Here is a 25386-nt window from a genome sequence, read left to right on the forward strand (position 1 = left end):
GGACCCCAAACATCTGAATGAACTAAAGAAAAAGGACTCGACACGGTTATCAACCCTAGAACTAAAGGGAACACGATGGTGTTTCCCAAACTGACACGACTCACAATCCAAAACAGAAAGCTGACTCAAGGACGGAACCAAGGACTTCAAGACTTTGAGCGACGGATAACCAAATCAGCAGTGCCACTGGAGAGGAGAAAGAGATGACTGAAGAGCTGTTGAAGTTCTACCACCACCACCGTCAAGATAATACAGTCCACCTGCTTCATGCCCTCCACCAATCTTCATCCCTGTCTTGAGATCCTGAAAGACACACATAGAAGGATAAAAGGTAATGGAGCAGTTAAGTGATTTGGTCAGCTTACTAACAAACATAAGGTTAAAAGGCAATTTCGGAACATACAGAACTGATGAGAGGGATACAAGATCTAGGTCAACATTACCAACACCACAAATTGAGGATGTGGAACCATTAGCAAGGGTGACAGAGTGTGATGTTGAGCAATGAGATAAGGAGGAAAACACACCTGGAGTTCCAGTCATGTGATCGGAGGCTCCAGAGTCAATGATCCAGGGATTGGGTGTAGATGCCAGACAAGCCATACCTGAGTGAGCAAAAGTCGTCGTGTTCTGCTGTGATTGGATAAACCTCTCATATTCATCAAGGGGAGCACTCACCATCTCCTTCATGGGACCATATGTGGATGTAGGAGGCAACTGGTCAAATGAATGATTCTCCTGTCTAAAGCTGGAACTTGAGTCACCGGTCGTGGCATGATTGGCCCAGGTTGAGGGAGGACCATGTAAATCATAACAATAGTTGATGGTATGTCCATCCATACCACAATGAGTGCACTTCCTCGGGCCTGAGCTACGTCCTCTACCACGGGCTCCCCCTGAATCTCTGCTCCCAGTACGACCACCACAACGATTATAAGTAGACCCACCATTGCCATTCGGCTATATGCAGAACCACTACCACCACCACGGCCAGACTGAGCTCCCCGAGCTCCACCTCTACCACCACGACCTCTCGATGCAGCAAAGGCATCTATCTGAGATATTAGAGTTCTCAGTAGATCCAATAGAAATCCTCCGAAGTCGAGCAAATACCTCTTCTAGGGACGGAAGAGCTGATCCCCCTAATATCTGAGCCCGTACTGGTTCATATTCAGACTTTAGTCCCACCAAAAATCTAGTCACATCAAGTTGCTCTCTCTGTTGTTGCTGAATCTTGACATCAGAAGTGAGAGGATGATAGACATTCAACTCATTACGTATGTTCCTCATGTTGGCATAGTACTCCTCAAGACTCTGATTGCCCTGTTGCAGATTAAAGTACTCTTATAAAGCTGATAAACCCTGGTTGTATTGTCCTGCCCCGAATACAATTTCTCTGCATGGTCCCACACATCTTTGGCAGTATCAAGGAACATGAAGTTCACACTAATCTTGTGTTCCATAACCATGTGATGATCTGAGCGCCCTCTTGCTCCCAGTCTTCATACTCGTGAGAGTCAGAGGATGGTTTCTCCTCTCTGATGTGTTTTACCTTCTTTGCCTTCAGAAAGACTTCAACGGATTTAGCCCAAGGCACATAATTCTCTTCATTTAACCTAATGGAGGTCATCTGAACATCCAGATAGTCTGTAGGCACCATCACACTAGGTTTATAATCATTATTGTCTCCCATTATGTAATCACCAATTCTGCACACTTGCTGAATTCTATTATCATTGAGATCTACACATTACACACCACTAGGTCACACCTGTCACACTGATTACAGCACTAATTGTTGCTAGAATGTGTGCTCTTTACACCACAAACCCTAGATCACACCTATCACACTGATTTTAGCACTTGTTGTTGCTGAAAAGTGTGCTCACACCACAAACCCTACTCCTACAACTACCTGAAATCTCACCACTATATGATCATTTCTCTTCCTTCAAAATGCACAAAGAAACCAGCATAAACCCTAGTAGTTACTGGCCGAAGCCCTAGCAAATGGTCTGAAACACACCTCCTATTTAATCCATAACAGAAATCATGCACTGAAATCTCTTACCTCATCGCTGAAGTAACACCCATGCGAGCAGGAGAGCAGTCCACACACAACAGCCGCTTCACACACAACAGCCACTACCCACACAGTTCGGCCCTCTTCACACACAACAGCCACTGCCCACACAGTTCGGCCCTCTATTCTTCCTCTACTAGGAGAGGGCGATCTCAGAAATCACAGCAACCAACCACATACGACCTGACTGGAGGCATAGAGACCCCCAAGGGAAGAGGGCGATCACTCCTTTTCAGCTCTTTCCCTTATCTCCAATCAAACACAAAAAAAAAAGAGGAAAACCCTAGATAGGGCAGAGAATGAACCCTAGGCAAGTTGAAACGAAGGCAGATTTAACCTGGCTCTGATACCATGTTATAATTCAGGTTTGCCTTAAAGTTCGGCCTAACTGAGTTCAGTTATGTAGAAGAAGAAAAAGTGATAAAGAAAAAGAGAAAGAGAGAAAGAGAGAAGAGAGAATTCTGGTTTGAACTGAAAGAGTCAACTTGACTTCTCCCAGTCGGCCAGTAAGTATTTATATTATTATTAAACATGACTGAAAAGACCTATGTGCCCTTACTTAAGTTAAGAGCACATGTTTCAACACAACATTACAGATCAGCAACATCAATCAAGGTATAAAGACAGAAATACCCCTACGCTAACAGAACACTCCCCCAACACCAAAAGGACCCGGATTGCCTAAACTACTACCATCAAAGTTGAGCTTAATGATACCCTCTTGAGGAGGCTTCCACTCTATTGACGGTTTAGGTCTCATGCTAGAACTTTTGGCCACCGCTTCCCAATTTCTCCATAAATCATCAAAGGAAAAAGGAGAAAATAGTTCCAAGGTTTTCACCCAACTGATTTCTCTATTAATTAAACACTCCCATACAATTACCTCATTCCTCTCCTAGTCAAAAATCCTGGCATTTCTTTTCTCCCAGACAGTCCAAACCAGTGCAGCCCAAGCACTAAGGGTGTCAATGGACCGGTTTTGGATTGGACCCCACCCAGTCCAAAATCAATTTGGACAGATCAGACGGACCAACAAGACATATTGGACTGGACCAATCCGGTCCAAAATATTTATTGGATTGGATTGGACCTGGTCCGTCCGTAACAAATTTATATTGGATTGGGTTGGATTAAGCCAATATCTGGTCCATTGATATAAGATAAGAACATGTGTCAATGGACCAGGTTTGGGTTGAAACCAATCTAAATCAAAATGAATTTGAACAGATTGAACGGTCCAGACATCGAATTGGACCGATCCAAATTGGTCCAAAACATTCATCGGACTGGATTGGACCTAGTCCATTTCTAATGGACTCACATTGGACTGGATAGGGTTGGACCAAATCCAGTCCAATTGACACCCCTACCTAGCACACCTCCACAAGACTCTACCTCTTTTCTTGGGCCATCTGAAAGTTGTAGGTTCAAATAGATTCTAACCTACATCGGCATTGTCCACCTATGCCCAAAGAGACAAAAACTTTTCCCATAGACCCACAACAAAAGGCATGCTTTTATTGGAGCGTTGTAAAAAAGTTTTGTGACCATGTTGGCTAATTGAAACCAAATCACCAAGGCATGCATCCACAAGGTGATTTGGTATAAGAAAGTGTTGACCATGTGAAGTTGTGAACTCATCGAAAGCAAATCACCCAAGCATAAGAAAGTGTTGACCCGTGACGATGTGAACACATTAGAACACACGTTAGGCTACCTTGGCATTTCTTGATTGTCATAGTAAGGTAGTAGGTAGGACTGCAATTGAATTGAGCTCTAATTGAATAGATCAAGCTCGAGATTGATTATGTTCCGTTTGAATTCGATTCTAATCGAGTTCAAATCTCAAGGCAAGCTCGACTAGTTATTCGAACTTGACCTCGGGTAATAAAAAGTTTGGCTCGGAAGCTCATGAGCTAGGCTCGATTAACATATAAATACATAGATATATATAATATAATATAATATATATTTTTATATTCTATATAATATAAGAATATACTATATATTATAATATATTTATAAAATATAAAAATATATTCATTTTTGAGCCAAAGTCGAGCTCATCGAATATTTAATCGAACCGAGCTCGAATCAAGAAATAGAGTTTGAATATAACTTGAGCTTAGCAATATTTTAGTTGAACCAAGCCAAGACATACAGAAGTTTGGCTCGGCTCAACTTGATTGCACCCCTAGTAGTAGGCCTTAGAGGTAGTCTCTATTTTTTCATATGTTAGTTTATTCTTTTTTTGTATCATTTCAGATTAGAAAAAAGGCATGCACTCATTGAGTGATTTGATTGTTAGTATTTATGTTTTTTATTGCAGGGTTGGAAGAAAGTGGTGTAACCAAGTCAACTCATTGAAACCAAGTCACCCACACATGCACTCATTTAGTGATTTAGTTTTTCATTTGATCGATAGAATGCTTGTGCTTCATTGGAGGGTCACTTGAAAGTGTTCCTTTCATGTAAACTCATCATTCAACATGTTAGGCTACTTTGCACTTCTAAATTGTCATAGTAAGGTAGTAGACATCAAAACATGTTAGACTACCCTTATGGCTGCATTTGGAAACGATGCAAATAGTGTGAATGCTAATGCATGGTGTAAAAATGTAGGGCTGTAATCAGATCGGATGCAACAAAATCCGCATCCGATCCGATTACTGATATAATACATCCGAATCCAATCGGATTTAAAGACTCGAATTCGAATCCAAATCCTAATGGACTCGGATCGGATTTGGATTTAATCTGACTCCACTACAAATTTTCTAAAATATCTGAAATATTGAAATTTTTTATTATTTTTTAACCTTTATATATAATAAATTAATATAAATATAACACCCTAAATTTATTATATACATAAATTTATTAATAAATGTTATATTATAATCGGATTCGGATTTTAATCGGATCGGATGATGTCTGTTTGCTGAAATAGGGCTGTCGAATGAGAGTAGAAGAGGAAGAAGAGGAACATAAATAAAATGGGCGGCAATGATCACTTCGGCCAGCCCTAATCTATTATATATAAAGGCATTACATAATGTTACATGAATGGACAAGACTGCCCCTAATTAGTGATGGGACACCTAGTCGAAATAAACATTAAGTAAGATTAGGCCCAGTAACAAGGCCCACTAACTAATGACTTGAGACCCAACAAAAAGTAAACATACAAACTAAGACAGCCGAACCAACACTCCCCCTCAAGCTAAGCATGGATGTCAATCATGTTTAGCTTGCCAAGTAAGTCCACGAATTTCACTGTAGCTAGCCCTTTAGTCAGAACATTTGCAATCTGCATCTCGGAGGGAGTATAAGGAATGCAGAACTCTCCTGAGACAATTCTTTCTCTAACAAAGTGACGGTCTATCTCAATATGTTTTGTTCTATCATGTTGCACTGGGTTATTTGCAATGTTGATGGCTGCCTTGTTGTCACAGTACAACCTGAGAGGGCACTCAAACTTTATTCCAAGTTCACCAAGCGGGATCTTCAGCCATAAGAGTTCAGCAACACCATGAGCCATAGCTCGGTACTCAACCTCTGCACTAGATCTTGCAACCACATTCTGTTTTTTACTCATCCATGTAACTAAATTTCCTCCAACAAAGGCACAGTACCCAGAGGTAGACTTCTTGTCCCCAACAGAGCCAGCCCAATCTGCATCAATATATCCTTCAACTTCAATTTTACTGTTTTTCCCGAACTGAATCCCTTTCCCTGGGCAAGACTTCAAATATCTGAGGATCCTTTCCATAGCTTTCATGTGAGGGATCTTAGGAGTGTGCATGAACTGACTTACAACATGTAAAGCATAAGCAATGTCAGGACGAGTAAGGGACAGGTAAATCAACTTCCCCACCAGCTTTTGGAATCTTTCCTTATCAGGGTAGTCCTCTCCTACTCACACCTGTAGACCATGATTCTGTTCTATTGGAGTATCGGCTGGCCTACACCCCATCATGCCTGTCTCTTGAAGAAGATCAAGGATGTATTTCCGCTGACATATATAGATGCCCTCTTTGGATCTTGCAACTTCAATCCCAAGAAAGTATCTCAGTTGGCCAAGATCTTTGATCTCAAATTCAACAACCAAAAACTCTTTTAGTCTTTTAATCTCTTCCTGATCATTCCATGTAATTACCATGTCATCCACATAGAAAGTGTGTCGTAAGTTTGCCATTTCTCTTCCTTATGAATAGGGTATGATCTGCTCCACTTTGAGTGTAACCCCCTTTCTTCATGACTCCACATAGCTTCTCAAACCAAGCTCGAGGGGACTGCTTAAGGCCGTAAAGGGCCTTTCTCAGTCTACATACCTTCTTGCCAAAGACATAACCTGGTGGAGGATCCATGAACAACTCTTCATGCAGGTCGCCATTCAAGAAAAAATTCTTCACGTCCAATTGATGTAGCTCCCATGAGAAATTTGCAGCTAAAGATAATAGAACTCGGATTGTGTTCAGTTTTTCCACCGGAGCAAAAGTTTCATTGTAGTCAATCCCGTCTTTTTGAGTAAACCCTTTTGCTACCAGTCTAGCCTTGTACCTCTCAATGGACCCATCCTCCCTGTGCTTCACAGTGAACACCCACTTGCATCCAACAGTGCTTTTCCCGTCTAGTAGATCCACTAATTCTCAAGTCCTTGCTTTCATTTCTTCATCCAAAGCTTCTTTCCATTTTGGGGCAGATACTGCCTCAGTATACCTGGTAGGAACATGCACAGAAGATAGAGCAGACACAAAAGAACAATAACGAGGAGACAACTGTAAGACACAAAATCAGCAATGGGGTATTTGATAGTACAAGAACGAGTAGACTTACGAAGGGCAATAGGAAGATCTAAGTGAGAGGAACTAATAGGATTATCTTGAGTTTCTGAGACAGGTTGATCCGAGTCCAATTGGTCGCTGTCATGAGTTAGAGGACCCTTCTTCCTTCTGTTGTAGGTGATTCTGATATCTCTTTGCACCTTGCCCGAGTCTTCAGTAATATTTGCAACATCACTAGTAGTAGCTGGTATAATGGAAGCCTCACTAGATTCACCCGGGATACCACAACTAGGTGGATCAGGAGGAGAAGATGGAAGACCTGAGGTCGAGAAAGGTACAAAGAATGGGGAAACAGAAGAATTCTCTTCCATCTCACTAGTCTCCCCCTGAAGAGGATTCTGGGAAGATTGAAAATAGGATTGAGACTCAAAGAATACCACATCCTTTGTGACATATTTTTTCTTCTTGACTGGATCATAACACTTGTATCCCTTTTGAGTAGGGGAGTACCCCAAAAAGATTCCCTTTGTAGCCCTAGGATCCAATTTGGTCTTCTTCGAATCCTTGACATGTATAAAGCATACACAACCAAAGACTCTCGGTGGAAGAGAGAAGTCAGGAAGATGGGGGCAAAGAACAGAGAAAGGAGTTTTCATCCCCAATACCTTGGATGGCATTCGATTTATCAGATATGATGCAGTAAGGATTGCTTGAGACCAATAGCTTTTAGGAACTTTGTGCTGAAATAGTAAGGCTCGAGCAGTCTCCGATAGGTGCCTGTTCTTGCGCTCAACAACCCCATTCTGTTGGGGGTACTAGCACAAGATAACTGATGAATCATTCCAGCATCCTCCATAAACAGATTCAAGGACCTTTCAAAATATTTTGCAGCATTATCTGACCTGAATTGTTTGACCTTCGTACCAAATTGTGTTTCAATCATTTTGCAAAATGTCATGGTTACCCGCGGCACTTCCTCTCGTGCTTTTAATAAGTATATCCATGTGCATCGAGAATAGTGATCAATAAAGCTGATAAAATATCGAAAGCCATCAACAGAAATAATGGGAGAAGGACCCCAAACATCAGAGTGGACTAAGTCAAAAGAAGCTCGAATTTCATTACTTGAAGTTGAATAAACAGTTCTACACTGCTTTGATAGTTGACAGACTTCACAAACTAACTCTTGACTTGAAACACTTGTGAATAGTTCTGGAAACAACACTTCCAATGATGAAAAAGGTAAATGACCTAGCCTAGCATGCAATAGATGTAACCTAGCTATTGACTCCATATTGGACTGTCTACACATAGCAGATGTTTGCAAGGCCGAACTGATGTTTGCATTAAGGTAGTAGAGACCTCCACACTCATGACCGCTCCCAATCGTTCTCTTCGTCAAACTGTCCTGAAAGACAGTGAGTAGGAAAAAAGGTTATGCTACAATTCAAATTTTTGGTAAAGCTTGGAAACAGATAAGAGATTTGAAGAAAGATTGGAAACATGCAAGACAAATTTTAGTGAGAGGTCCTTGCTTAGGTCAACCATTCCCTTCCCAGAGATGGTAGAGAGAGAACCATCAGCAGCCCTCATTTTATCATGGCCAGACATTAAATGATAGGAAGAAAATAGAGAAGACATGTGTATCATGTGGTCAGTTGCACCAGAATCAATAATCCAAAAGGCAGGATCAATAGAACTAGTTGCACTAAAGGCAGAGACAATACCTGATCTGGCAAGGGAGGAGGATGGAAGAGAATTGGTCCTTAGACGGGCTAGGGCCCGGCTAAGTACCTCTACCTCATCGGCAGTAAAACCTAAGGACTCGGTTCGAGGGGAATTAGAAGTCTGTCCCATTGAAGAGGAAGTAACTGTAGATGTGTGTTTTGAACCATCATCACTTTGACCCATAGCCAAATTCACACTTGCAGATTGACCCTTTTGATGCTTCTTATCTTTCCTCAATGCAGCTGGCTTCAGATGCGGATGGAGAACCCAGTAGGTCTCTTTCACATGCCTTTCCCCTCCACAGTGGGTGCACTTCAGATGTCTCTTGTCAGAGTACCTGTTTCCCCTTTGATTTGTAGAGATTAGGGCCGAATGCTCCACAGGCTGTTCAGCTAGTTTTGTTTGAGTATCAACTTGCATCTCTTTTCTTCTCACCTCTTCATTCCTCACAAGGTAGTAGACATGATGTAAGTCTGGCATTTCATCCCTTCCCAGAATTTGGGATCTTATGCTCTCATATATAGGATCTAGGCCAGCAAGAAACTTAAATGCTCTACCCTCTTCAGTTTGTTTGTCATGCTTCTCTTTGTCTCCAGCACTCTCCAAGTCAATGATAAGGTGGTGATCTAACTATTCCCATAGTCCTTCTAGTGTAGCAAAATATGTTGCAACACTCATATCTCCTTGCCTCAAGGCAGCAATATCTTGATTCAATCTGTAAACTCTGGCATTATTCTTTTTCCGCCCAAAGGTTTTAGAAACATTTTCCCATATCTTGGCAGTCGTGGAAAAATATTGAACAGTCTTGGCTACTCTTGGAGTCATTGAGGCAAGTAGCCCGGACATAACTGTAGCATTCACTTTGCGCCAAGTTCCATATTCAGCACTTCCCACTTCTGGTTCCTTCTTCTGCCCGTCTAAGTAACCAGTGAGTTCATGGGATGTGATGAAAAGCATGGTTGAGACAGACATTCCCTGAAGTTGTACTCATCCAACAACACACTTGTGATTTGTAGGCTATGCATATTTGGATTCTCCAGATTAGGAGACCTCCCACAAGCCCTAACATCTCTAGAAGACACTTCCCCGGATATCGAAGACATCTTCACTTACTTGTAAGTATCAAGACTATAACTGCAATGTATAGAGAACTGTTTCACACTTACGGAACTTGCTGCACTGTAAACTCAGTCCTGAGAACCAGACACAGAGCTGAAACACTGCACATTGTGCCCAAATTACTGTTGTCACCGAGTACTACACTGCAACTTGTTGTGTTGGCTTCTACTGTGTGCTAAACACTGCTGCCGCAGGTTATAACTTCACCCACGAACAGTTCTAGGACTGCTGAAATCAGTCCTTCCGCCTAGATCTGTTCTACACAGATCTATCTTAGTCGAATGGCTACAGTCTGTTGTACTGTGTCTATTAGGGCATCAGCCTCTGGGTCTAACTCCCCTTGGGCCCTACAACCAAGGGAAACCCTAGATGTAGGTCTAGTTGTGTTCTACGACCAACCCTAGGGTTTCTTTGCAGCAACCAACAAGAAGAATGGGAGAGTTACCTGCGAGTCGAAGAAGATGTGGCTGCTGTAACCAGTCGTAAGATCAGTGCTCTGATACCATGATTGCTGAAATAGGGTTGTCGAATGAGAGTAGAAGAGGAAGAAGAAGAGGAACAGAAATAAAATGGGCGGCAATGATCACTTCGGCCAGCCCTAATCTATTATATATAAAGGCATTACATAATGTTACATGAATGGACAAGACTGCCCCTGATTAGTGATGGGACACCTAGTCGAAATAAACATTAAGTAAGATTAGGCCCAGTAACAAGGCCCACTAACTAATGACTTAAGACCCAACAAAAAGTAAACATACAAACTAAGATAGCCGAACCAACAGGGTCAAATCCAAATTCGATCCGATTATTAATCGGATGTAGATTGTAACATCCAAATCTGATCCAATTACATATATACATCATCCGAATCCAAGATAATCGGATTAGATGTTGGATCGGGTCTCGGATTTTTGGGTACCATTGACAACCCTAGTAAAATGGTTCATGAAAATACAAAGTTGGGTTAGTTTTGCATTGACAAATTTACTTCTTACCAAACATGCTTTTAGCTGCAATGGATGCAAACACAAATTCCAATAAAGCATATGCCTTTTTTATCAAAAACCCACTTGAATGTAAATTTACTTCTTTTTGTTGATGTACTTTTACATCCCATTATCGATGTAAACATGCATTGGAAAATGTGTTTTATGTCATTTGTCAATGCATAAATGCATTTTTACCAAACACAAGAAAAAATGAACCATAGTGTAAATTTACCCTGAACCGGGATTTACACTCCATTTACATCGTTTCGAAGCACAGCCTATATTTCTAAATTGATAGCAAGTTACTATTTTATTGAAGAGTCACAAGAAAGTATTGTGACCACGTGAACACATCACAACACATGTTAGGTTACCTTAGCAATTCATGATAGTCATAAAAAGGTAGTAGAACATAGACCTTATAGGTAGTCTCTATTTTTTCACATGTTACCAGATTGTTTTTATATCATTTGGGGTAGGAAAAAGGCATGCACTCAGTAGGTGATTTGATTTTTCATTTGAGTGTTAGCATTTCTGAGTATTATTGTAGGGTTGCAAAAAATGTTGCGACCATGTCAACCCATCAAAACCAAATTACCCAGACATGCACTCATTTAGTGATTTAGTTTTTCATTTGATTGGTAGCATGCTTATGTTTCATTGGGGTAGCAACAACAGAATGCACTCACTAGTTAATTTGGATTTTCATTTGATCAATACCATGTCTATGTTTTATTAAAAGGTCGCAAGTTAGTGTTGTGGCCATGTGAACACATTGAAACCAAATCACCCAAGCAAGCACTCATTGGGTGATTTGGTTTTTCACTTGGTTGATAACATGTCGTGTTTTATTTGAAGGGTCAAAAGAAAGTGGTGTAACCATGAAAACTCATTGCTCCACATGTTAAGCTATCTTTGTATTTCTTGACTGTCAAAGTGAGGGAATGGACTCTAGAGGCATAATTTTCAAGGTTTGAGGCGAGGCTAGGTGATGACTTCGTTTTAATAAAATCCATCTTTTACTATTAACCATCTCTTTTTTAATGTTATTTTACTTTACCTGTTCTCAAAAAAGACTACTAACTGTTGCCTAATCACCTAGGCGATGGGTTTTTATGAATAGAAGTCAAGAATCCTATGGTAATTCCTTAAGTTCCATGGAAAATAGAAAGCATCTTTCACATAATTGTCTATAATCTTCATAGAAAATGTAAAAGCTTCATTTGAAGCATAGAAAATCAACATATTCATGAAAATAAATAAACGAAACAAAAGAAATTTCAGAAAATAGAGGGGCTGAGCCTCTATTTTTGTCCTAGGAAAAGAAGAAAAGAAAGGATGAAAGAAGATGACGGTGATGATGATGATAGAAATAGTCAACGTGTTGATTGGATAAAATTTTGAATTCTTCCATGCTTATCAATTCATGTTTTCAAGCCTTTTTATGGGAAACAGTAACTTTCATCAATAATAATAGTTAGAGGATACAACTATCACCATCCAAAGGCCGGACGAAAAGCCCTTTGACAATATCAGACTTACAAACAAGTCCAAAACAACTCCTGCCTATTAACTCCTTGCCTAGCTAAAGCATCAAACATTCCATTTACTGATCTTCTTGCCCATTTAAACTGCACCCCAGTCTCTTCCTAAGCTCAAGATTTCTCTAAGCTATTGTCTGTGTTAGAGTGAGCCGAATAAGGGTAATTTAGTAATCTTATGTCAGTTAAGTACTTTGCTTATGTGGCTGTTTTATTAGAGTACTCTGCCCCACACTTAAGTGAGGGGAGTTTAGTCTTTGTAAGTGTAATTAGAACCTAATAAACACAAGGGGGTCGACTGAATGGGTGACTAATCAGTTCGACTAAACCCTCCTGTTCTCTCTCTCTTGTCTTCTTCCTCATCTTCTTCTTCCTTCTTCACTGGTTCGGACTACTGTAGCTGCTCCAAAATATGGTATCAGAGCCAGGTTTCTGACCTGCTTCCGCTTGCAAAGCATCTCAGCTGTGTTCGTGACACCCTCCTCTTCGTTTCTAGTTGGTTAATGGAGAGAGCTGGTTCGCCCTAGGTCTGAGACATCACAGTTCGTTGCTCTCTGCTGCGCACAGTTTTCTTCATCAAGGAAGGTGATTTCAGCAGTGAATGGTTGGCTGATACTCTCAAAGGAAGGTTGGTTATTTAGTCCTCTTGTGTTGCTGGTATTTCTGGGTAGGAACCCTTCAAGAATCAGTTAGTACTGATTAGAACCTAGAGAACTAGGTTCATTGTTGCCCTAAAAAGGGTTGTGTGTGCAGTAGCCGAATGGTGTAGGGCTGCTGTGAGTTGTTGAGTGGTGTTAGGGCTGCTGTAGGTGGCCGAGTGGTGTAAGGTGGAATGCAGTGACCTTGCCAAGCTCCTTGTGGTCGTGTAATGCCCTCTTAAGTGTGTTAAACAAATCTGAACTGGGTGTAGCAGTTTGACTGTGTTGTGGTGCTTGTGATGCGCAATTTTTTTTATTGAGTGGTTGTAAGAGGGCCTACTGTTGTGTTGTGGTGCTTGTGATGCTTATGTGGGTCGTAGGTGTGTGAAGTCAACAGTAGTGTAAAGAAGAACAAGTGTGTGCTCCCACTGTTGTGTTTAGGGGCTGCAATAGGTGCTGAAGTATCAAACTGTGAACAACATCAATCAGCTTGTAGCTGAGAAGTAAGGTTAGAGGCAACTGTGAAAGAGTACAATGGCAGCAATAGGAGATGGCTACAATGATCAGAAACCTAATGTGGTAATTTCCTCCGACTACCTAAGGGTACAAATGACCTCAATTAAGCTGAATGGGGAGAACTATGTTCCATGGGCCAAATCAGTGGAAGTGTTTCTCAAGGCAAAGAAGAAAGTAAAGCATGTAAGAGATGAAAAGCCATCGGAGGACTCTCCAGGGTTTGATGATTGGGAGCAAGAAGATGCTCAAATCATGACTTGGCTGTGGAATAGTATGGAACCTAAAATTAGTGCCAACTTCATGTTTCTTGATACGGCTAAGGATATATGGGAGCATGCTAAGAAGCTATATTCTGGACAAGATAACACAACAAGAGTGTATCAGCTTTATCAGGAGTATTTTGATTTACAACAAAGAACCAAAACACTAGAAGAGTACTATGCCAACATGAAGAATATAAGGAATGAACTCAATGTCTATCACCCCCTTACTCCAGATATTAAAGTTCAGCAACAGCAAAGGGAGCAACTAGATGTTACAAGATTTTTAGTGGGGCTGAAGTCGGAATATGAACCAGTTAGAGCCCAAATATTGGGGGGCTCTACTCTTCCTACACTTGAGGAAGTATTCTCAAGGCTTCGTAGAATCTCTTTGGGAGAGACAGAGAACTCCACACAGTCTGATAGATCAGCACTTGTGACAGCTCTGTTAGACAGTTTTGTATGCCCTTAGCTTCAATCTGATTTGATGTACTTTTGTTATTTAGTGGAAATAAATAAAGTGCATGTTTGATTCATGTTGTTTGGTTTAATTCTATGTAAAACCCTAAAACTGGACATTTATAGAGACTCATGTTAGTTTTAAATGTTCACAGCCGTTGGATAAGTCTAGGGAGATTTATCCTGCCAAGGCTGATACTGGTGTGCCACCAAGTGTTGGGATGGCCTGTCTCAGCCATCAGGGTAAGACCCGATGCACATGCAGTATGGGATTACTTGAATCCTTGAACCGGACCAGATTTCTAGTATTGCCCTGGACCTTGGAGATAGATGGGCAAAACTGGAAAGTTACACCTGACCCCTAGACTCGATTATGACATTTCACTAGGTGTTAGATCAGGCTGCCTTTGATATGCCAATCAGTGAGATCCTTAGCGGGGATCAAAACCTGGGTATGTTGGGGCAGTTTGAGAATTCATCTGAGTGGGTGATCATAGTGACAAAATCAGCCACTTTGTCGGGCAAAGGGTAATGATCGGGACTGCACTCTCTCTGATGGAAACCAAACTGCCGGTAGTTGATTTCAATCGTTGGAATTTTGTTTTGCAAAATTAATATATTTATATATATATGTACGGTTTCAAATTGTTTGCAAATGGTTTTAATTCCCGGGATCCATGTGAGAGGAGAGTGCGGCACTGTTCCTTGCAACCGAGGGAGAGGTCCTCTCTTGTCGGGCAGTGCTTGATCATTAAGGGCTGAGAGGTTAAGTGTAAGACCATTGAGGATAATACCTGATGGGCTAATCTTGCACCTGCCCACAGTCCCTGGGTTTTTATAAGATGGCTTGGCCCAGGGACCACTTAATGTAAGTGTTGGGCCCATAGGGTCCATATGATGGACTCAAGGGGTTCATTGAGTTTTTCAGTGAATTCGGCTGGGCCTTGTTTTAGAGGCTGGGCCGAACCCATGTGGCTGGTGTGTAGATCAATGCTTGGGTCCCACGCCATACAAAGAAGCCCAACTGGGCAACAGATTGGAAAGTAATTAGACACTGAACACTTAATGCTTGAGATTAAAGTTAGTAAAAGGATTGGGCCTTTAGCCTTATCCACTCTTAGAGACCAAATTCAAATTAGATTTGAATCTGGTAACCTCCTGATAAGATCAGGAGTAAGCTAACTCTATCTGCAGAAAGGATTAAGATTATCCCCTATCCAAATACTGATTTGGATTGGGATAACTCCTAAAAAGGAGGTTTCTTAATCAAGAAGAAAGGAGGAGATTTCGAACCACGAACCACTTTGAAGAGGTATAGGATATCTCCTGCGAATTGAGATCAGATCAAATTCATACTCTCCAGAAAAAGAGAAAAAGCAGTTTAGCCTTTTTTTTTGTTTTGGAGATCTCCTCCTGCCGCCGCCATCTGCCATTGCAAGATTAGATCTTTGCAGAAAAGAAAGTCAAGAAATCTGATCTTGACATCAGTCTTGCAAGAAAGACTGAAAAGGATTCAGTGTTTAGTGTTTCCAAAGGATTCTTGTGAAGGATCCAGTGTGTAGGACGCACCCTGCTGGTTCTGTTCCATCCACAGCTGTGTCATCTTCAGCAGGAACGGATCTTGGAGCATTCTTTGGGCGTGAACACCAACTTTGGGAGATACTGCTTCTCCGGATCAGGTATATTCCTCCCATTTATCTTTTGGTACAGATCTGGTTTGATTATGGTTCAAGTAGGATCCTTGAATATTGTATTCTAAACTTAGGGAATATGATTCCCAGTTGGGAGAAGGTAGAAAATTTTTGAAATTCGCCCACCCATTCCGCAACCTTTATGGCGTCTATTAGATGGATCCTACCATTCTTTCAAGCTCGAGGGGTTGGATATAGTACAAGAGGGGGAGGTCATGCTCCCCGAGGAGGCCGTGGCAGTTCCATGATTAGTCGGGGTGGTCGTGACTCAGGGGGAGGTCGTGGAAGAGGGAAGAATTACTCTACAAGGAAATGCACTCATTGTGGTAGAGAGGGACACACAGTGAATTTCTGTTATGATCTACATGGCCCTCCCTCTAAATGGGCTAATCATGCTGTAGCGGGTGAGGTTGATATCAGTGACAGTAAACCGGCAGACCGAACTCATCCCACATCTACATCTACCTCTGGGAGGGAAATGGTGAGCGTACCGCGTGATGAGTATGAACGGTTCCTTCAAACTACTTCACAGCATACCACTGCCACACTTGCCCAATTAGGTATTGCTTGCATGTCATCTAAAACCTCTCCCTGGATTATTGACTCTGGAGCCTCAGATCATATGACCGGGACTCCAGGTGTATTCTCTTCTCTCTCTGAAACCTCCACATCACAAACTGTTACACTTGCCAATGGGTCCTCATCTCCCATATGTGGTGTTGGTAATATTGACATGGCTCCTGTGCCCTTATCATCTGTTTTATATGTCCCTAAGTTTCCATTCAATCTTATGTCTGTTAGTAAAATAACCAAAGCTCTTAACTGTTCCGTTACCTTCTTTCCTTCCACCTGTGCTTTTCAGGATCTCAAGACGGGGAAGAAGATTGGTGGGGGGCATGAAGCTGGTGGACTGTACTATCTTGACGGTGGTGGATCTTCAATTGCTCTTCAGACTTCGCTTACTCCTCTACAATGGCATTGCCGACTGAGACATCCATCTATCAAGGCTCTCAAGATTTTGGTCCCGTCATTGAGTCATTTGTCAGTTTTGCAATGTGAGTCATGTCAGTTTGGGAAACATCGTCGTGTGTCCTTCAGTCCAAGAGTTGAGAGTCGTATGTTGAGTCATTTTTCTTTGGTTCACTCAGATGTTTGGGGTCCAATCAAAATAGAGTCTTATAATGGGTACAAGTATTTTGTCTCCTTTATTGATGATTGTTCAAGAATGACATGGATTTACTTAATGAAAGAAAGAAGTGAATTGTTTTCTATTTTTCAAAAATTCCATGCTGAAATACGCACACAATTTGGTGTTCCAATCAAAATTCTCCGTTTAGATAATGGTCGTGAATACTTTCTTACTTCATTTCAACAGTATTTAGAACAGCATGGCATTATTCATCAGACATCATGTGCATACACCCCTCAACAAAATGGGGTAGCTGAACGGAAGAACCGTCAGCTTCTTGAAACTGCTCGGTCTATTCTTCACCACATGAATGTTCCTAAACGTTTTTGGAGTGATGTTGTACTCACTGCATGTTTTCTCATTAATCGGATGCCCTCCTTCATTCTTCATGGTCGGTCCCCCTTCTCTATCTTGTTTCCCACTTTATCTCCATTCCCATTAATTCCTCGTGTCTTTGGTTGTGTGTGCTTTGTCCACAATCTGAGCCCTGGAATAGACAAGCTAGATGCACGCTCAATTAAATGTGTCTTCCTTGGCTACTCACGGACTCAGAAAGGGTACAAGTGTTATAATCCCATTACCCGGAAGTGCTATGTCTGTCCTGATGTCACCTTTTTTGAGTCAGTCCCCTTCTTCTCAAGTCCTGAAGCACCCTCGTCTCCACCCACACTTACTCTTCCTCTCCCTGTCAGTGATCCAGTTCCAGATGTTGTTGTTGGAGTAGACTCATCACCTCATCCCATGCAGATCACCACCGAACGTCCACCAATCCAGCAAGTGTATACACGTCGAACGGCACCGGCCCCTCCTCCAGCTTCTACCTCATCTACGGATCCTCTCATGGCTCCTATTGTTGAACCCTCAAACCTTGATCTACCCATTGCCTTACGGAAAGGTAAACGCAGTTCTACCCTCCATCCCATTTCCAATTTCGTTTCATTATCTCGCCTTTCTACATCACATCGCCAGTTTGTTTCCCTTTTATCCTCTATTTCCATACCTAACAATGTCCAAGAAGCTCTCAGTTCACCTGATTGGCGGCAGGCAATGGAGGAGGAACTTTCTGCTCTTCAACATACTCAAACGTGGGAACTTACTACTCTCCCACCTGGTAAGCATGCTGTGGGATGTAAATGGGTGTATACTGTGAAATACTTGCCAGATGGTAGTGTAGAGCGTCTAAAGGCCAGACTTGTTGCTAAAGGTTACTCCCAGTTGTATGGAGTAGACTACATGGAGACATTCTCTCCGGTGGCTAAGATTGGTTCTGTTCGTGTACTAATTTCCCTGGCAGCTATGTATGATTGGCCTCTGTTTCAGCTTGATATCAAGAATGCCTTTCTCCATGGTGATCTTGTGGAGGAGGTATATATGGAGCAACCACCTGGGTTTGTTGCTCAGGGGGAGGATGGTAAGGTATGCAGATTGAAAAAGGCAATTTATGGGTTGAAACAATCGCGCGTGCTTGGTTTGGGAAGTTCAGTGAAGTGGTGAAGAGTTTTGGAATGAAGCAGTGCCAGGTAGATCACTCAGTGTTCAGCTATGACTCAGAAGCTGGGAAGATTCTATTAGTGGTCTATGTGGATGATATTGTCATTACTGGCAGTGATAAATTGGGGATTGGCAAATTAAAGGTATTTTTGCAAAACCATTTCCAAACAAAAGATCTTGGAACATTGAAATATTTCTTGGGAATAGAGGTTGCCAGGTCAAAACAAGGTGTAAATCTGTGCCAAAGAAAATATGTTCTTGATTTATTGGAAGAAACAGGACTGTTAGGTGCAAAACCGGCTGAGACCCCTATGGAACCAAATGTTAAGTTGAGCAGTGATACAGGAGAAGTATTTGAAGATCCTGGAAGGTATAGACGACTAGTGGGGAAGCTGAACTATCTAACTATCACGAGACCCGACATATCCTTTGCAGTCAGTGTGGTGAGCCAATTCATGCAGGACCCTCGTATACCTCACTGGGATGCAATTCTTAGAATTGTGAGGTATCTGAAAGGAGCTCCAGGCCGTGGACTATTGTATAAACCAGGAGGAAAACTTGAAGTAGTGGGGTATACAGATGCAGACTGGGCAGGCTCAGTGAATGATAGAAGATCTACTACGGGCTATTGCACATTTCTTGGAGGAAATCTTGTGACGTGGAAGAGTAAAAAGCAGACGGTTGTGGCCAGAAGTAGTGCTGAAGCTGAGTATAGGGCCATGGCACATACTACCTGTGAGTTAGTGTGGTTGAGGAATCTTCTACAAGAAATTGGGTTTCACATGGATAAACCTATGAGACTGTATTGTGACAACCAAGCTGCACTCCATATCTCATCCAATCCTGTATTTCATGAGAGAACAAAGCACATAGAGGTCGATTGCCACTTTGTGAGGGAGAAGGTCCTTGCTGGAGAGATAAACACAGAACATGTGGGCTCGAATGATCAATGGGCAGATTTGTTTACAAAAGCTCTAAACTCAGGGAAAGTGAATCATCTATGTAACAAGCTGGGATTATATGACATATATTCTCCAGCTTGAGGGGGAGTGTTAGAGTGAGCCGAATAAGGGTAATTTAGTAATCTTATGTCAGTTAAGTACTTTGCTTATGTGGCTGTTTTATTAGAGTACTCTGCCCCACACTTAAGTGAGGGCAGTTTAGTCTTTGTAAGTGTAATTAGAACCTAATAAACACAAGGGGGTCGACTGAATGGGTGACTAATCAGTTTGACTAAACCCTCCTGTTCTCTCTTTCTCTTGTCTTCTTCCTCATCTTCTTCTTCCTTCTTCACTGGTTCGGACTACTGTAGCTGCTCCAAAATAGTCTGAAAAGCCATATGCCCAAGCTTCTTGCTTGCATCCAGCCTATTACCGGTTTGGAATCTCCCCCCACTTTTAACTGTTGCATTCTCCATTGCTTTACCAGTCTGAGACCTTGGAGTAAGGTGAAAACTTCTGCCCTTAAGGAGTCTCCCACCCCTAAAGGGCCTGAGTAAAGCACCAACACTCTGCCCTCCTCATCTCTAAAGTCATCCCATATACCTAAGGGGCCTGAGTTACCTAGAGAGATTCCATCAAAATTCAGTTTCACTCTAAAGCAAGACAGTGGGGCCAACTTTCCTGTACCATAGGAGAAAAGGATGAGGATCCAGCTATGGCACTCCATCCTCTAGTGAAGTCGGTATAAAATAAGTCTTTGAACTTCTTCTTTTTTTTTTATCAGCAAAGGTAACTTTTATTAATCATAATGAGAAAGATGAGCTTACAAATTTTCGGGTAGTTTACCCACACCCATAATGTAAATAGATAAAACTAGAGATGCAACCCCCCAAATTCATCCTTACAATATAACCCAAAAAGTGTTGCCTCTTTGCTCCTTGTTTAGCTAATGTATCTATCATGCCATTTGCAGTTCTCACCCATTTAAATGTAACACTCAGTTCCCTTGTTACCGTTTCAATTTCTCTAATCCTTTGCCTGTATATCCAAGGGGTTTGGCAATGAAAATTTGTCCAGGAAATCACCACCACAGACTTCCCTTCCACTTCTAACCTTTGGAAGCCAAGCTGTTTTGCAATTTTCAGCCCTTGAAGCAGAGCCATTAATTCTGCTGTCAGTGAGTCCCCTTGCTCTACAGGACCCGAGTAGAGCACTAGTACCTCACCTTCCTGAACCTCGGAATACACCCCCTAGACCAGCACTTCATTTCCTAAAATACTTCCATCAAAATTTAATTTTACAGAGTTAGGTGCTGGCGGCCTCCACTCCATAACAATCCTTTCTTTCTCTTGACCCGAGCTTGCCACTTCCTTCCATGATCTCAGAATATCATTGAAGGAGAAACCATGGAATATTTCCAAAGTTTTTACCCAATGTGCAACTTTTATCTTTATGGCTTCTATGACTTCCAACTCTGATCTACACCTTTCATTGAAAATCCTCCCATTTCTTTCTTCCCAAATAGTCCAAACCAGTGCTGCTCTCAATGCTTTCCACAGAATCCTACCTCTTTTCTTTGCCTGCCTCAGGAAATTTGGGTCAAAGAGACCCACCACATCTTGGGGAGGAGTCCCCCCTGCATTCAAAAAGAGAACAGAAGTGCTCCCAAACACCAAGTGCGAAGGTACATTGAATAAACAAATGGGAAATATTCTCTCCACTAGCTTTGCAGAGGCAACAAACATGTGGGGAAAGGCATTTACTTGGCCTTCCCTTCTGCAGCAAGTCACAGGTATTTATCTTCCCAAGAAAAATCTCCCACCAAAGGGCCTGAATTTTTTGGGGGAATTGGCTTACTCCAGATTTCTTTAACCGAGAGGTTCAAACCCAAGGTGGTGGGCTGAATTAGGTTATTGAAAAAAGAAGCACACGTGAAGCTGCCATCAGTAGAAAGAGCCCACACCCTTGTATCCTCTATACTTTGGTCTAGGAAAACAGAATCTAACTTGGCCAAAAGGGTTGTCAGAGACTCACATTCTGAGTCCCTAAGACCCCTTCTGAACCCAAAATCCCAGTTCAACCCTAAGGTATTGAGTCACAAATTTTGAAATGGGTTCATATTTATAGATTGACAAAGTAAAAAAGTATGGGGAATTGGGTCTTTAGTGGTTGTTCTCCCAGCCATAGGTCTTCCCAAAATAGGACCTTGTTCCTGTTTCCCACATCAAATCGAATATGATTGAGGAAGGAAGGAAACACCTCTTAGATAGCTTTCCAAGGTGATGAAGAAGAGGCATTAAGGGCTACGTTTACATCCCAGCCATTGTCCGAACGCCCATGTATACTTACAATCACCTTGTGCCAGAAACTTTCACGTTCCAGGGGAAATCACCAAAGCCACTTTCCTAAGAGGATTGAATTTTTCTGGACTAGGTTTCCTATCCCAAGCCCCCCTTTGCCCTTTGGTCTACAAACCAGCTCCCATTTCACCAAATGATCTCTTCTCCTCCCCTGGTTCCCATAGGAAGTCCCTCGTCAACTTCTCCTACTTTCTTGCCATTTTGAACAGTTCCAAAACTTTTGGCCAATGTATAAACTTGATGGTAATGCCCCCAACGAGTGCTTCCTTAGATTTTTCTTTTTCCTTGGAAGATCTTATTATTCATCTCCTCCCACACCAACCAAATGACAGCTGCTCTTGTAGTTTGCCACATCACCCTACCTCTATTCTTTGGTAACTAGAAGAAACTAGAGTCAAAGAGGTTCCACACACGAAGGAGTCCACCTGCAACCAAAGAGAGAGGAGACTCAGGCAAAGACAACAGACATGTGGGGAAAGGCACCAATCTGGCCTTTTTCTTTGAAGTACGTCCAAAGTATTAACCTTTTAGAGAACCACTTCCCAACAGAAAGCCCCAACCTTTGGTGGAACAGGAGTACACCACACTTGTTTAGCAAGGAACAGGTTAGGCACAATATCATAACGAAGTAAAGCATTGAAAAATGAAGAGCAAGAAAAGACACCTAAGGGGGACGCTGACCAAACTCTATTATATGGGCAAGACTGATCTAGAAAAAACAGTAATCAATAGAGAGAACAATTCATCTGCAAATGCCACTTTTGAGTCCCTTGACCCTCTCTTCAGTCCCAAATCCCAAGAGCCCTTATTCACACAGAGGAAATAACCTTAAATTTATTTAAAGAAAGAGACAACCAGGAACCTATCCTTAAGAGGATGTTCCCTACCCAAGTATCCTCCCAAAACAAAATTTTGTTACCTGAGCAAGCATCATACCTAATAAAAGGTTGAATAGAAGGTGGGACTCTGACGATTGATTTCCAAGGGGAGAAGTGAGAAGCCATGGGGTCAATACCAGTGTCCCATCCATTTGCTGCCAAGCCTTGAATACTCGCCACCACTTGATGCCACAAGCTATCCTACTCTAGGGGAAACCTCCATAACCATGTCCCTAACAAGGCTAAGTTTCTTAATCTAATATTACCAATGCCTAAGCCCCCGAGTTCTCACTTCCTAGAGACAACTCCCCACTTCACTAGACAATATAAACATATCCAAGAGCACTGTGTAAAAAATCTCTTAGTGATTAAGCAAGGTGACCCTCCATGAGTGCATTATCACCTAGGCAACCCCTTGACAACTATGGCCCCACTTGGATTTGATAGACTAGAGGGACAAGCAAAATCCAGCAGTGTCATTTGGTTAGATTGCTAGTCACCAGAGGTTCCTTGGTAAGTTATCCAAGTACTCAAGAGTCTCTATTCATGACATCCAAATTCAAAAAATATATATATATATATATATCTCTTAGATTCCACAATCAGAAAATGTATTAGTTGAACTTTTGCCTAGAAGTGGAATGACTAGGGAAGCGTTATTCTTGTTTGATGGATATGACTTCCCTTTACGGTGGATGATATTTTCCCCTTTTTCTTCCAAAGTAAAAACTCTGCTACTCTAGCTACATTCATAATTAGCAATTAAAATAGTGTGGCATATTTACAAACACCAAAATAGAAATTGTGTTTAGGATGCATGCAGAAAATAGTTAAAATAAACATGTCTTTCAGAAAATGGAAAGAAAAACAACAAATACCTAGAAAAGACGCTAATTCACAATCCCAAAACAAACAAACAAACAACTTAAAATGCTATTAAATCAAAATATTCATAGCACGTGTGGAAAGAAGTACAAAACTGTAATGCAGAAAAAGGAAAAAAAAAAGAAAGAAACAAGGAAAGACTTGGAATCTGTTAAGAGGGACAGATCACAATAAAGACAAACCGTGGACATTGCTTATTTAAATAACAAGGAAGAAATTTGGATACCTGAAAAACTTTTACCAATACAGCATCGACAGAATCCATTTGAGGCCTCCTTTCACACAGCTTAAATCCAAGCAATGTATAATTCAAATGCTGCACATTGTCAAAAAAGGCAGTACAATTGTCAAAAGAAATCACAATAAGCAGTGGTCTATATAGAGAAGTTTATCTGACACAAGGGCCATGTGAAGAATACCTGATCAAAAGAAAAATCCTTGCTAGACTCAATAAGCTGCACAATCTCCAATGCATCAGAGCTGACAATCTCAGCAGGAAGTTCCTTGATAATATGATGTAGAACAATTGATATACAGGGGGGATTCTGAGATGATTCTGATAGATTCCCCCCTAAACCCAGTTCTGCAAATAGGTTACCTATTTCCCACTTTTTGACAGTATTACAAATAATTATGATCAGCAGTTTGCAGTGATATGTAACTTGGATCAATAGAATTAATTTATACAATACCAAGAAGAATCATGCAAAGATTTCTCTATTTTGGGGGAACGATAATTCGATAAAAAAGTTGTGTATCCTTCCCCTTTCCCTTAAAAATAGAAAAAGAAAGAAAAAGTGAAAGAAGGAAAAAAATAAATTCTATATTTTATAAATAAAACTGAAATATCTATCAGAAAGAGGCATGTGCAGTCATTTTTTCCATATCCCAGGTAAAGGAATTTCATTGACTAGGAAAGACCATTGTTAATGAATACCTTCTTCCTTTGGTTTGATAGATAAGGTACTAGTTTATCAAAGCCAGGTTGTCCCATCACATGAATCTAACTTTGATACCTCTAGAAGCACTAATTTTAAGTTGTAAGCACTCATGTCAACTGTCAATTCATCAAAGAGTGAAAGTGTGAAACTATATATTTCAGCCTAGGATCTGAACACATTAGCTGATGCACAAGGCATTTCTACAGTGACATGATAACTCAACTATAGCTACACTAGATTTCTGAAACACGAATTAATTTAAGATTGTTCAGATAACTGAGACCTTAACTTCTTGTCCAGAAGAAATGGTAATAATATTCATTAGCTTTTAAATTGCAGGATTTTGAGGTGCCAAGCAGAAAAAAGCAATGAATTGATTCACATTACTAAAAGAAGTTACAGTGAGGGAGGGAAAATAAGGGGAAAAAAAAGGATAGTATTGCAGTGTTGAGGATTAAAGATATCTGCTAAAGGAAGAGTATAATGTCTTTTAATTCCCTCCCTCCCTCCTACACAGACATATGCAATATATATATATATATATATATATATATATATATATATATATATATATATATATATATATATATTGGTTAGATTCATTAGCTTTTGAAGTGCAGGAATATTAAGATGCCAAGCAGAAAAAACAATTGTATTTTGTTCACACATATAAAAGAAGTTCCATGGAGAGAATGGGGAAAAGGAGGATAATGTTGAGGAACCATTTCACATGAATCATGAATTACAAATTTAATGAGGGGATAGGTAGCTGGGTCTGGTGGTCTGGCCTATCATATAAATGGCGTGAAGCATATTTGCACTCTATTGCAAATCATTTTTTCACATATTAAAAAAAAAAAAAAAAAAAAAAAAAGAAAACTCAAGTT

At 41.1% G+C, this 25386-nt stretch overlaps 1 protein-coding gene across 3 annotated transcripts in view; it reads right to left on the bottom strand.

Annotated features, from left to right (window-relative positions):
* Nucleotides 1–25386, bottom strand: part of LOC148878304 (uncharacterized) — a 77712-nt gene that overhangs the window by 37317 nt on the left and 15009 nt on the right. For all 3 annotated transcript variants that reach the window (XM_088952654.1, XM_088952655.1, XM_088952656.1), the window contains exons 9-10: nt 23978–24166; nt 23785–23874 (exon numbers count right to left, since the gene is read on the bottom strand). In XM_088952654.1, the coding sequence (XP_088808780.1) occupies nt 23785–23874; nt 23978–24166 (279 nt within the window). The remainder of the gene's footprint in view (nt 1–23784; nt 23875–23977; nt 24167–25386) is intronic.

This window comes from Nelumbo lutea, chromosome 1 (genome assembly GCF_056320005.1).
Source record: "Nelumbo lutea isolate HS-2025 chromosome 1, American lotus-T2T, whole genome shotgun sequence".
Taxonomy (NCBI): domain Eukaryota; kingdom Viridiplantae; phylum Streptophyta; class Magnoliopsida; order Proteales; family Nelumbonaceae; genus Nelumbo; species Nelumbo lutea.